The 14,930-nt window shown below is 41.9% G+C and overlaps 1 protein-coding gene across 1 annotated transcript in view; it reads right to left on the bottom strand.

The window, feature by feature from the left end:
- The window catches only part of GRIK1 (glutamate receptor, ionotropic, kainate 1), a 91,855-nt gene that overhangs the window by 19,307 nt on the left and 57,618 nt on the right, over positions 1-14,930 (bottom strand). Inside the window, exons 10-14 of the mRNA XM_014938003.1 lie at positions 13,403-13,516; positions 12,002-12,205; positions 11,187-11,410; positions 5,849-5,967; positions 1,456-1,673 (exon numbers count right to left, since the gene is read on the bottom strand). Coding sequence (XP_014793489.1) covers positions 1,456-1,673; positions 5,849-5,967; positions 11,187-11,410; positions 12,002-12,205; positions 13,403-13,516 — 879 coding nt within the window. The remainder of the gene's footprint in view (positions 1-1,455; positions 1,674-5,848; positions 5,968-11,186; positions 11,411-12,001; positions 12,206-13,402; positions 13,517-14,930) is intronic.

Below are 14,930 nucleotides of genomic sequence, written 5' to 3'. Positions count from 1 at the left end.
AGATTTCTCTCTGACACTGAATATGACTTCAGAATAGCAATGACAGTGACTGGGCAGCGAAGAGCTCTTAGACCAAGGGAGTTGCCCGGAATCCTTCAGAAAGTAAGTGGCACGGGCTGCTTCCTGCTGCCTTATATTCCTGATGAGAGTCCAGGATTTGCCTTACGCGATTTCCAGGATTACCTCCAGATGGGTTTCCCAGCATATCTTAGTGGACATGTCAGCTCATCATTTCAAGAACTGACAAAAATGAGACTCTGAAAAATGCTGTGGTTTGTGCATTTCTTTCAACATGGAAGCATTTCTATTCAGCCACGGGAGAGCCATTACAAGGGCAGCTCACCCTTGGCAGTTCCATCAGGGATAGCCTACCATCGGATCTATTACGTGATTGAAACATCCTTGATGAGCACAATTCATTTTGAGAGATGACCCAGATACTTTAGCCACAATCCTTTTTGTCTGTGTGTATGGGAGCGCTTTGCCTCGTGTGGGAGCAGAAGGGTTTGTGGCTAAAGCTCAGGCTGGAGCAGCAGGGGCTTGGGCTCTCAGCACGGGGGGCTGAAGATGCTCACTCCTGCACACACAGGTGTGGCACAAGTATTGTTTTGCCCCACATGCTGCTTCCCCACGGTGCCTCATCCTCTTCAAAGGCATATTTGACTATCTATAAGCACCATTTCTAGATGCTACAGTGAAAAGCAGTGAAAAGCATAATACCAGTTCGTTCAGTGCTTTGCTTCCCTGCTGAGACTGCCGACGAAGCTGCTAATTAATTCTAATTGTCACAGGATTTTTGTGCGTATATGCTATATTTATAGCTTGTTGGCTTTTACATTGACATTTATGAGATTAACCCATTTTGTATGTAATTAATACTAATAGTGGGGGGAAAAAAAAAGAAAAAAAGAATGCAGTTATCTACAAAGCAATTAGCCACAGACAATGATCTTACTTACAGGTCTGTTCATGTGTGTATGTGGCCTGTATATTAATAATCTGTGTAATACTGGCCATGGACCACTTAAAAAAAGGGACAAACAGCCTTGCATTTTGACTGCCTGCAGTATTTTTCTGGTGCAAATGTGACCTTCAGAAGTGACCGTAGCCAAGTGGCTGTAAGAAGCCGAGATCCTGCCCTGAGAAACAACCTGGAGCAGACTGTCCCCACATCCATGCCCTGGTTGCCTTCAGATTTTCCCATCAAAGGCATAAGTTTGCCCCCCACAGCAGTGTAGCATCAGATTTTTTCTCTATATGCCTGGGGGGAAAAATCTCCTGTCTTTTACATTAATATTGCTGAAGAATCCTCTATAGATTTGGGCAAATCCTCTATAGATTGGGCACTAATTCTTCCAAGTGTTATGATTCTGCCTCACCATTTATTGGTGGAGGGCCATGAATCAGTCCAACTGTAAAGAGCTGGAAAATGCCAACAATGCTGGACAATCTTACCTTGAAGAAGGTCATTGTGGATCCATCTCTAACAGCCCCGTACTCTATCTTGGTTTGCTTTGCCAAATCATCTGCTGAGTCGATGGGGGATTCCATCCTCTCCACGGTCAGGAAGGCAGCCAGGTTGGCAGTATAGGATGAGATTATGATTAAGGTGAAAAACCACCATATTCCTCCAACTATTCTGGTAGAAAGAGCTTTAGGCATCAGCTCTGATCCTGTTACGATATCATCAAAACAATCATATTAAAATGATGCTGAAAGATGCCTTTCCTGATACCACAGACTGTTTTTAGGCACAGAATGCTTTTATGGGCTGTAGCATGATAAAATGACTTAAACAATAATCTCACAGATGCACAGCTAACATTTATAATGGTAACACACTGTGAAGGGGATGTATGCCATGATACATGACAAATGGAATTATCCTTGGGTCTAAGCCCCATTACATCTCTGAGCTAATGCTCATTGTGATATTAACCTCTTACATCCCCAGCAAGCTATACTAGTATTTTTGTCCATTTCCTGAATCCCCTTTGGCCAGTGTACTGTAATCAATTTTTTTATTAGAGATCTTTAGCAGAATGCTATTCTGCTTACAAGGTACCTGGCAGAAATTCCTTGCAAGAGAAACCTGCCCTGTGCATCCTACCGACATGCCTACGCAGAAACAGGGCGATCAATACAGTTCCAGTGAACTCATCGACCTGTGTGAACCTGAGCTCAGAACCCAGAACACGTCTTATTATAAACGCGTGGTTTGAAAATTCAGAGGGTGAATGGATGTACCCTTTGGATCTACAGGGCAAGGCGAAGTTTTGGACAGTGTATTTAACACTCATTCTTGCTGAAAAGGTTTTAGCAGATCTGCCTGCATGTCACACCGACAAATACGAAAGTGATCTGCCATTGTCATAAAACCCCAGAGAACAGCACAGGTGGGTGTTAAGTGCACAGAAATGGCTTCTCATCAGCTCAGACAAATTGTAGATAAGCCCCACAGGTACTTGCATTTCTAAGCATTCTGATGCAAGTTTTGTGCTGTTTTTTTCTAGAGGCGTCCCCACTGAACTTATCTCGATATGTGGGATTCAAGGATCTGCTTCAACAAAGCACTTAGACAGCCACTCGAATGCTTTTGACTTCAAAGTTAAGCCTTTGCATAATTATTTTGTTGATGAAGGATGGACTTAAGAAAGTACTTAAGTGCCTGTGAATGGGTATCTCAGCATGTAAAGCTTTTCACGTGACAAACATATTTCTAATACTGGAAAAATGTGTTGACATATTATCTCTCCCCAGCTATTGAATGATTTCTGTAAGAAATCTAAACATGTTACAGAGAATATTTTCAGACGTTGCAAAAACTCTTAAGTGTGACTTTTGGGGGAAAGACCAAAAGGGTAAAAACTTTCCAAACAATCAGCAAGCAGATATAACTTAGCTTTGTAAACATATAGACATGTCTCTTAAAGGTCAAAGCTAAGCATAGCCCAAGGGTTTGAGTAGGTTGACAGAATTGCCAAACTGTGAGAGCAGATGCTCTGCCTGTGCAGCCCTGGTGCTGCACGGATTTCAAATTAAGCCAGCGGTCTGAAAGCAGAAACTCTCACTTGAAATTTCCCAGTCCAAATGTACCCGTTTCAAGAGCTGTAGCTCTATGTGGGTTTATGTTTGTGGTCTGTTGTATTTTCTTGCTTTTCAGATTAGATTTTTTTTTTTCAATACAATGAAATCTTCTCTGTTTTTGTTTTGTTGCTCTCAGGAAAAGTGTGTGTTTATTTCTAAGCTGGGGTTGACCTGCAAAATCTGGCTTCTAGGAGTGCTGATTCAGGTCATCCTGAAGGTTTGGTTTTCTTAGGCTTAGGCAGCTATAAAAATATAATTTCTACACTTGGACTCCAATGCAATACCTAGCTCTGACACACACATCCCAGTAATGCATAATAGCCAGATACCTTGCAGATACCTTAACAGCAACCATGAAATCTGCCAGCGCAGCCTTACGGCGGCACAAGAGAGTAGGCGGAGAAGCCCTGTGTGCTCAATTTGTGGGGTGAGGTGCCAAACCTCCTGTGATTTCCTCCAGCAAAAAGTTTCTCGTGAAAAAGCAGCAGAATACATTCAGTTCAATTAAGCTCAAGACGCCAGAGTCTATTAATTATGCAGTGAGCTACGGTTTTGCTTTTGTGAGGTGCTGAGCACACTCTGCTCCCAGCTGAATCAAGTGAGCCAGGCATCTCGTATGATGACTCCCATGATTATTTCAACATTCACCTTTTCGAGGGCCATCATTCCAGCGAAAAGCATTAATGTATGCTCCATGCTCACAGACCTTGCCCTAAGCCCTCTGCTTAACGGGATAGTCCTGGTCTGACCCATGGCTCGGCTGAACTGGGGCTCTGACAGACAGCTTGCCTTTCTGAAAGTGATAGTTTATCTGAATGGATCGGATGAAATGCGCCCTGTTTGGATGCTTTCAGAGTATGCATAACACATCTGAGACTTTCAGGGGAAAAACAGGGGACGTAACGTCTAAATAAAAACGTTGCTAGCAAGACTCGGGGTCAGAGACAATACTTGCTGAAGTCTCTCTAGTGCCTTTTTATGGCAGACATGACAGCCAATCCTGATCCAGACTTTGCTCACGCTCTGTAGAAAAGAGAAAGTCTGATCATCACATTTTAAAATTTAATAACAAGTGGCTTCCAATCAAGCATAACAAGCAGCTGCTGCCAACAAGAAAGAGCGCAACGGTAGATGCAGAGTTTCACAACCATTCACATCATGTTCAAACTCTTCACGTTAACGATGATGCACTTACAATCACACGCACCACAAGTTTGTACATGGAAACATTTGTGTTGCCTTACAAATGTTTTTTTCTTTCTTTCTTTCTCTCTTTCTCTCTCTCTTTCTTTCTTTCTTTCTTTCTTTCTTTCTTTTGTTTTATTTTTAATCTTCTTGAAAGACAAGCAGAGTCTGGTTGGGGCTGACTGTCATGTACCCAAGGTAGTGGTAACGAGCAGACACTGCATCCCACAGTTTGCTGTGGATGATGGTAAACTCCAAAAAAGGCAGTACATGGAAACACAGAATCCTGGGGCACTTTCACACACAGGGCAATCACAGTTATATACACACACCTGCCTGATACTGTAAAACCTCAGCCTGTGTTTTACTGATAAATTGGAAGGAAAACAAAACAAAAAAGCAAAACAGAACGGCTCTTCCTTCATCCAACATCCTTCAAAGTAATTTCTGTGAGGAACCTCTATATCCTGTCAATACATTAGTGCACCAATAAAAGCAAGTGCATCTTAGGTATCATACAAAATTTATTCTTAAGCATATCTCGGAAAAAATCCTCTTCATTTATTTTTTTTTTTACTACTACTCATGTCTATTAAAGAGGGAAGAATAAACTGTACCTGGATGAATGCAGAGATGGTTTTATATTCCTTACTTAAATGTTTAGGAATTTAATACCAAGGTACTGCTGGGCTTTCCTCTGAATTGCCTTTTTGGTTGTTGTCGTGGGGTGGGGTTTTTTTGGTTCAGCTTTGATTCAACTTGACATGTTTGTCAGAAAATATTTTCTTTCTTTTCAGTGGACCCCAGTTTTGGTGAATAGTGATATAACTGGAAACCTTAGAACATACAAGCCATAAACAAATGTGTTTAGTACACATATCTGTTTGACTTCCCATATGGAGTAAGCTTCACTGCCCTTCCTTGTCAATTGAGTAAAATGTCAGCTGTTTCCAAAATCATCAGCAACAGGGACTTGTGACTGGGTTAAGTTAATGCTTCTAGGGTTGGATGCATTTACAGAAGGATGGGACTCATACCTGCAGAAAAGCCATAAAAAAAAAGGTTTGGTTTTGGTTTTAAACAGTGTTTGACAAATGCCAACAAACTTAACAACCTTTCTGAAGAGAGATCATCTTTTTTTGTTTGGCAGTTAAAGCAGTTTTTCTAGGGTAGCTAAGTCTGTTTCTGCTTCCACTGGGATGGAGCCCAACATTTTCCTGTTGCCAAACCTCTTATACCAATAAACTCAACTTCAGCACGAAGCACTTCATATCTCTCCTGTGATTATTTTACATTTCAACTCCAGAAACTCCCGTTTGGCCCTGTCTGCTTCCCTTTCTCTCAGATGCTTCCCTTCCTTCCTCCTGCTGCAGCCCTATCCTGGGTTTCACAGGATCCCCTCTTCTGCCTGCTCCCGGTTGCAGTGGCACGTCATTTTCTTCCTTTCTTCTATTTCTTAGTTTCTGAGATCAGGTTTTACAGTATATGCTGTATTTACAGAGGGTGGAGTTTACCAGCACAGAAGCCCTTGAGCAGACTGTGGGACGTGTGCGATAACGAAGTGTAACCGGTGTACCTTGCTGCATGAGAGCTCCAACTCCAAACCAGAAACTATTTAGTAAAGTAAAATTGTTTTCCACCACATCTGAGTCTGGGTTGCACGGGTGGGGGTTATACCATTCATATGGTGTAAACCTGTGGCAGTTAACAGAAACAACCTGTAAACATCAAAGAGAGTACACACAGCGGCAGCAAACCTGCTGAACAACGCACAAAGTGAGGAGGTTAATGAAGGAAAGGAGAAAAAGAAAACCTCAGCTGAAAGGCTGTCCACGGGACGTCTCGCAGCTGCCTCGTGCAAGCTGTGGAGCAGCGCTGCAATGCCAGGAGCCCCTTGCACAGTCCCACATCTAGCACAGGGCTACCCCTTACCCCTCCCATGCTCGGCTTAGAGGCTGCTGCTGCAATGCCTCGTGGCTTTCCTTCCTGCACTGCCAACAGACAGACAGACAGACAGACCTTTGCAGGGGAGGAGTGACAGCTGGAAGCCACGTAGCTGCTCCCTGGTAAAGTGGTTAGAAAATAATGAAGGAGGAGCAGCACTCTAAAGGCAACCATGGTTAGCTGTCTGTAGGTGAGATGCTGGATGCTGAACGTGCTCTCCCTGTGCGTGGCCGTGGGGACAAAATCCAAAAGGCTGCTGGTCATTTGAAGGTGTTTGGGCACAATTGCAGTGCCTGAGAGCCGTAGGGCCACGTTGTCGGCATTGCGGGGACAGAACTGTGCAGAGGATTGCCTTTAATAGAAGAACTCTGCTCTATTCCCTGCACGTCACCTTGCAACTGTAAGCCATGGCCCTTCTGCTCTGCTCTCCACTTGGCAGAGCGACATTAAGGACCGATTCTCCCCAAGGTGCCTTGCCTGCTGTTGCTTCCCACTGCTGTGTGGCTTGCTGCACGCTTCCTCATGAAGTTTATGAATATAGCTTTAATTGACGATGTCATGCCAATACATTTTAATTACTGTTTCAACAATATAATTAAGCATTGAATTTATGCACGGTTGCAAGCAGAGTGCCTTGCTTAGCTGAAGTAATGAACTCTGATAGTAATGAACCCACTAAGTGAAATGTAGCTTAGGATGCCATTAGCTGCACGGTATTACCATTACTAGTATGATAGTATTAAAAATCATAACAAAAGAAGCAGTTTTCAGATCCAAGATCCACCAGTTCTGTATACACCAGTTAAAAGAAAAGAAATCATGGAGTTATATGTTTCAAATTTGTGCTAGAATAATGAAAGCAACTGTTGTGTAGTGACGAAATTGGTCCCAACTCAGCCTGTGCACACATGGGGAAACACATCTTTAACAAGTGACCCAGAATTAGGACCTGTAAGTTGCCTGAGCTGCCAACTGCCATAGAAGTGAAGAGGTCCCATGCTGAGCTTTCACCCACAGGGCCCTAGAGTGTTAATACAGGACCATAAGAAGGTGTACAACCTGACTGGGAAGCTCAGGCTGAGATCTTGTATCGTTTCAGACAATAAGTACATTCAGTAGTTTGGACACAAATGTCTCCATCACCAAAAGAGCAAAACAACAGTTGCTAGAAAGTGGCAATGAGGTTCTGGCAGCAAAACTCTTTCTGCCAGACTGGAAAGATTTTTATAGCTCTGAGTATGTATTTTAATGTGGTACTAGGGTACATATTTCTTTTTCACTTTGAAACAAAGCTGATTTTCTTCTTGTGTTTCTATTGCTGTGCTGAGCTCTAGGAAGAGGCTGGCTTACAAATTTGCTCTTTCACTGCTCAGGCCGCTTGCTTTCCTGGTCATTTTCCCCTGGTTTTCTCCCTCTTTGGACCTTCAGCAGTAGCTATGCTGGGGGTTTCTGATAAAGACAAGATGCTCAAGGTCACTTAAACACCTTCTTATATAGGCTCTCTGTGATATTATTCACCACTGGTGGTTACCTCAGCCACCTAGCTCTACCATCAACATCAACAGCACAGCTGATATGACATTAACAGTAAGGGGAAATTTTGGCAGAAGATGCCTTGTTCATTCACTGGCAGCGTTCTTAGGAAAAGAGCTTTGTCATTCTGCAACACTTCACAGTGATAAAAACTTCAGTGTTTGATTTTAAAAATTAATATAACAAAGACAGGGCTACATGAGGCTCAAACACAAATGAGAAATTATTCAGCTGCCAAAAAGTCTGAAGAAATAACTGGAAGATTATCCTAGTCTATGAAAATTATTCCCAAGTATTTGTCTTCCATGAACTGATGTCAAAATAATATTAATCATTTAATTTACTATGGCAGTGTTAAAAAGTGGATGTTTCCTGAGGTTCTTAAAACCAATCTAACCAATATTTGCTGCAACACTTGGCAAATCTCGACATATTTGGAGATTTGAACAGGTTTAGACATAGACTGTAAGAATGGCTTGGCTTCTTGTAGTAAATTAAAATTTATAGTCTAAAATAAATTAAGATGACATGAACACAGTTTTGTGTACTTCAGCCTATACGGTCACAATCTAATTAGGCCCTGGTTTTAGGCATCAGTTCAAAAAAACCCATCTATCAGAAAAAATGTAAACATTCAGAAAATTATGTTAACTATTTTGCTGAACTAGTAGGTTCTTCTCCTCTTTTCCTAAAATAGGTGGGTTATGAGAATGGCATGCAAACTCGATATATTTAAGTTGTTAGAAGTCAGGCTTCGTGCTGTGTATTATGAATGTGTGTGGGTCTATACCTTCAACGACCTGTAGGCCTTTCAGATAATTTTAGCCACATTTGACAAATAGGTAGAGGCCTCACAGGTTATTACGCTCGTGAAAGTGTTGTGAAACATTGCAGTAGTAGCCCCACTAGGAGAGAAGCTGCAGGATGAGCTCACAACTTGCTACGTATTAGTTAATCCGCATGGGAAAGATCGCCTATAAATCCTTCAGCTGCAGGGAAAGCAAACAAACAGACAAACAAACTTCAACTGGCGATCACAATCCACCATGAGACACAAATCTGTAGGGAAATGAGGCTTCATTAGTTACGCTGCTCCTGGAACTATTGTTTTTTAGAAAGATTCAAGAAACAAAACATAACGCTGTTGCACAGGGCAAACCTATGGATTTTCCCAAAGGCTACGCTGTGATTCGGAGCAATATTTAACAGCCAAGAGAGAAAAGCAAACAGGCTTCACAGCAGATGATTTGTGAGCACTGTGCATTTCCCTTTGGTTTGCTCCTGGCCACGCATCTGCATGTAGGCAGCTCTGCGAGCAGACAGACGACCCTGATGCTTATTTACTCTTGCAAACTTGACGCTGTTATTTTAAAAAATAAAAGTGCCGAGGATAACTCAGGCTTTGTATTCCCTTCTGCCTGTTCTGAGGTGGAGAGGACTGTGGGATGCTTTTAGTCTTGGCACACAACTGCAGAAAAGTCAATCTGTCACAGTCGAGCAGATTTAATATTAGTCATGAATGAGATCATGATTTGCGTACAGTAAGAGTTCTTATTTATGGTACAGTGAGCCACTGCGAGAGCTTGTGGGAAGCAATGACTAATTGTATACAGTCCCATAGCTGCCAGGGATGGATGAACTCTTCCTTTTACCTAGGGCCAACACTAATAAGTTAACCCATGACCTCTCCTCCTCTAATTCCCTCCTCCTTTTTCACAGTTTTAGCTGTTTAAAGGAAAAAGCAAATCCCAAAAATTTCTGGACTTTTGTACCAGTATAGAAACATGTAAACAAGCGAAGTATTCTCATAGGTTGTCCATCTGGAACAAGGTTTGTTCAGTGGACCACAGAGAAACGTATGTTTGAGGCCAGCCACTCTCAACAGAACAGCTCTGGCAAATAAAGGTTTTGCAGGGCTGCGTCTTTTGATTAAAAGAAAACAGTAAATTGGAGGAAAAGCAGCAAGAGTTTCATTTGACCTGGCTCACACAGAAGTGTAAGTCAGGCACAGTGTGCTATATTATTAGAATTAGAGATTCAGACTACAATTAATTTATGACTTTTGAATGAGGTATGTGTGTGTATGTATACATTGCAATATATACATTATTGCTTACTTCTTAAAGTTGAATGCCATCACTTGCAATAAAAACTGCAGCATTTCTGTTACTTTTGTTGTGATGTGAATGTGCAGACTTCCAATGATTCATCACCTTCCTTCTTATATTTCATAGTATAAATGTTTTCTTGGGATATTTTCCACATATTTTATTAATGTGGAATATATTATTGATGTATATGCAAACCAATACATAACACAAGTGGGGAAAGGCTTGATTAGGGATCCTCAGTAAATAGAACCAAAATATTAATATCTGTCAAGCACTTTTATGTTTTAAATTATGAAAAGGAAAAAATGAAGGATGGCATGTGATCAAATAAATAGGATTGGAAATGCAATTCCAAGGCCTCTATCTGAAGGAATGGACAATAACTATGTCAGTTCAGAGTCCAGGTTTATTGAGGAGCATAGAAAAAAGTATCCCTTGAATGACCAATTTCCTCTAACAAGTTTCTAAGTTTATTTTCTTTCTTGCTTGGTTTGCTCTTGTTCAAAGCCCTAGAACAACTGACTCCCAAACTGTGGTCCATGGTCTCTTGAGGCTGTGATAAATTGCTTGTATTCAGTTTGTGAAACCATATCAACTGTCTAGAGTTTTTAAGGTAAAGTTCAATGATAAGGGTATAAAGTGCTCTGCTACCCCTCTGGAGAAGTGACTGTGGTCCAATGGCCCAGAAACTGTGGCACACCTGCCTTTGAGAACTTTATGAGCTTTGGCTTCATTTGGAAAAGCGGTGAGTAGGTGTTTATTTCCTGCTGGTTCTGAATAGGGACATCGGGAGCCTGCCACTGACAGGCAGAGTGCACCTCAGGACAGTACGGGGAGAGGGACATACTTCACCTTGCAGATTGTCCCCTTAAGTTCCCAGTCACGTTATCTTGTATTTTCAATAGGAAATTAGCTGAGTTAATCAACATCCTTCTGCAAAAATATGTTCACATCCTCTTTCTTACCTTTTAACCGTATGCACTGCTAGTGGAAAAGAGAAGTGCTTACATGCAAGTAATATAAACTACTTTTCAACATGTAGTCTGCTGAGGTGTTGTGTACTGACAAAGAAAGTCTAACACATTTCATTGGATATTTCTCTCCATTCAGCCCTTAAGGAAAAGTAGAATCTCATCACATTGCAACATAGATGTGATAGCAGCGCTGATGTGAAAATACCAAGAGACTTTCTAGAATGTTTTGTTTTAGGACTGGATAAAACCCTTAGGATAGTATTATACTGTATCTACTTTGCAGAGTACATGCAACACCTATGGAAGGACAGGTAATTAATATGGATGCATCTAAACTACTTCTCTGACTTACCTTGCAATGACAAAGAGAACACAACTGACTCCAAGGCAGGCTAGGAGAACATACATCCAAATATCAGGAGAAAGAGGGTTTAAAAAGGAGAAAACACCAGGGTTTGTCCCATTGGGCTTCCGGTACAAGATACTGATTCCCAGCGTCATGAAGGGCTTGGAAAAATCAATTACTTTCTCTCTTACATAGGTAATAGTGAGAGGAGCAACAGCCAGGTCAGCTTTCTGAAAACACAAATGGGAAAATACTCATTCTTTTTCATGATCAGGAAACGCACTACTATTCTGTCCTTTTTTCCCCCAAGTATTAAAAACTAAACCAAATTTGACTATAAATCTGAAGCGTGAGGCAAAATTTAACATCGCTCAGGTATTATTTGGCACATGATATTAATCTCCCTTTTTTTGCAAGCAGAGGGATACTTGTGACTTTCATGTGATTAGGAGAGGTGTGACCAGGGACATGGGGCTCAGTCCTGTGCAATGGGGCAGACTGCCAGAGCGCCTGGGAAGGGACTACATTCACAGATCAGAGGTGAGCTGGAAGCTCAGCCTTTGCCATTGGAGTTTGCAGCCAAGGGGTGGGCAAGACCTGTGCTCAGTACCCGCTGCCCCACCACAGATGGAGGTTCCCCCCAACACACATGAGCTGTTTGTTCAGACGTACTGATGCGACTTCCTACTCTGAAAACTGGCAATAAAGACAGACCAGTGGCTCTAAAAAAAGGGAAACCAATACAAACATTTCATTTGGGCTGGTTTCATATAAAATACCACAGGTGAAAGAAGAATAAAGAGAGAAGTATTCAATCTTACATGGTCTATGAGTTCTTTGACCATCCCATTCCACTCTCCTTTGTCATTCTGGGCTCCATATTTACCATCAGAAACTAGTTTGACCTCATAGATGAAGCCTAAAATATTTGACAGCTCCTTTAGTAAGTCCAGGCAATAACCCTCGAATCTGTCATTTCCATACAAAGGCTTGTCAGACTTCTTGTACATAACATAGGGATCTTCCTATAGAAAGAGACAGTAGACATGTAGTAGTAGAAATGAGGCTTGTTTCAGATTATATCAGTTTCTCTAAACTACATGAATATTTTAGAAATGAATTACAATTACATGGAAACCAGTAATTTACTGTGTCCATTAAAACCTGTTTTAGGTGTGTTAACAAGTTGACGGAATCAATTTGTGATAAGCATAAGGGCCCTAATTTTCAGTGGAACAGATCATTCAAAGTTCCTATGAGCTTTAATTACAGTAGTGCTCAGCAGCTCCAAAATCAGATCCAAGGCCTGTACTCTGCATTGTCCCACCCTAAGGGACAGGAAGGGATGGTGAAGGAGAGAGAAGCCTACAAAACAGAAAAAGGAGACTCTAAAACTGGGTGTTCTATGAGAAATAAATCTTTATTGAAAAAAAATCTTCAAAAGTATAAAATAGCTGTGAGCTGAGCAGGTATTCATCTGAGAGAATGGAGAACAGCACAGGCAGATTGCAAAGTACCTTGTTGCTTTTCTTTTTAAAGGATTTTGGATAGAACATCAGGCCAAGCAGGTTTCTGCAGCTTAGCGTGGCAAAGGACCTCTGGCAATAGAAGAGGAGCGTAGAGGGAGCCTTTGAGCTCTTTCCCTCCTGAGGAATTAGGCAGAGTAATTGAAAAAAGTGGCATTACTGGCCAGGCAGAAAGCATGAGGCCGAACAACTTGTGAATACCCAGTTGCATTATTTTCCATTCATCATAGTAAGGTTATACCTCAGTCTGTCTATGCACTGTTTGCTACTTCCTTTCAGTCCTCTTCATCTCATTTTCAGTGAAAAGGAAGGATGTATAAGCACTGACTGCAAAGCTGAGTATTTGTGTGTCAATTCTTCTGGGAAAAAAAGTATGCAGGGATCATCTCTGAAATACTGAAGCAAGCTAAGTGATTTTGGAGATGGAGGTCCCTGATTGCCCACTCATTGGCAATGGGGTATTTTTGAATCCATCTTGTGGATGGATGAATGTGTATGTCAATTCTGAGTTTAAATAAAAAAACTAGCTTGCAAACAGGGTATTTCAACAAAACACTGTTTAGCATGGAGGAAAACAGCCACGGACTGAGGGCAGAGGTGGCAAGGGAGGCCACAGAGAGCCCTGCAAGCCACCAGCAGCAAAACCTGCATTCTACAGCGCGGCTGGTGGTGCCACCCTCGCCCAGTGAGGCTTACCAAAATAGTGGTGACGATAAGCGTCCGGTTAGCCAAGGAGTCTGTGATGTTGGTCGATCGGTCCTTGTTGCTGTCTGTCATGTTAAGGCCACTGTATGAGTTCCAAACCCCAATCTGTGCAGGAGAGAGCCGGTGAGCGGCTGCCCGACCGAAGCAAGCCACAACATTTCCCTAAAACGCTCACCGCCCAGGGAAGAGTGCACTGGTTCTAGTCACCACGGAAAGAGACACCAGCAGTACAAAATGCTAAAGAAGGGAAACAGCTGTAGATCTGAGTAAGGCAGCAACATCAAATGGCTGATTTAGAAAACACAGGGAACATACTGCCCTTTCAAAAGCAGGTGGAAACAAGTAAGCTGTAAGAGTATACGGCATGTCAATACGGTGGTGTATTAGCCAATTTGCTACAGAAGTCAAACATGTTGGCTTTGTTTCCTGCTAAAAATGTCAAATGTCTATTTTTAAGGTTTGGGGTTTTTTTATTTTAACTTTCGTAAATGGTAGATTTGAAACATATGGCAAGACCTCTCTCTTCCAATACAACAGATTAAAAGCTTGAATAAGTATGTCGAAGCAGATTGATGGATGCACTGGCCTTTTGCTTCCACTGTGCCTTCAGCAGGTTTAGCAAAGATTATTCTGTCATTTCTTGACTACTATATATGACAGAGCTAGCAAGGTGACACCATTTCACCCACTGATCAGTATTTACCCAGGAAATACAAGTGGCCAAAGACAAATTCCTTTCTAGCCCCAGAGATAATGAAGAATTCCTGCGTTTAACGCCCAACCCAAAGCCTCAAGGAAAAGATCTTCATGATTTCAGTGGATCTGTGTCTACACCTTGTGAGGGCAGAAATTATAACTCTGTTGATTTATTCAGATAAATATTTACTTAACATAAATGCAATCTGAAAGCATCTTCAGGCTTTTTTGCCTTTGGATTTACATACACTGCGTGGCTGAGGGCTGAGAAAACTCCAGGCAAGGGTCTTGTTCAGGCGATTTGGTTTACGTTGGACATTTGTGGAGAGCACCAGACGGACGGCTTGGGGGTCTGACATCAGCCATCCTTAGAGCTGTTCCTATCTCTGCGCTGCTCTGCCAGCATGTTTCAGCTCTACCCGGGAGGGATCCGCTTTCAGATCCTCCCTGCTGGGATTGCCAGCGGAGCTGCCAAGTAAATCTAAGACAAAACCCACTGACTTCTCCTGCGTACTGAAGATATCTATCTAACATCAGATGCTCAGTTTTTTCAGACCCGGGACTCTTTTTCTTTGGTTGTTAACTGAGGCAGAGACGGTGTTGCCTTTGTACCAAATCCAACAGATTAGTTTGTGCCTGCTGGGTGTGGACTTGGGGTAATAACTGTATAATTTCAAACAAACTTTGGGTTTGTGTCCCTGGGTGCCGTTGCTTTGCCTTTCACAAACTTTTTTTTCCAAAGTGTGTTTAATGGGGATAGTCATGCCATTTTTTAAAAATTATTTTTTCAAGTGTTTATCAGTCATTCCCTTTGTTTCCAAAA

This window comes from Calidris pugnax, unplaced genomic scaffold (genome assembly GCF_001431845.1).
Source record: "Calidris pugnax isolate Ruff unplaced genomic scaffold, ASM143184v1 scaffold25, whole genome shotgun sequence".
Taxonomy (NCBI): Eukaryota; Metazoa; Chordata; class Aves; order Charadriiformes; family Scolopacidae; genus Calidris; species Calidris pugnax.
Note: the sequence above shows the minus strand (reverse complement) of the source record. Positions and strands in the feature narration are given on the sequence as shown.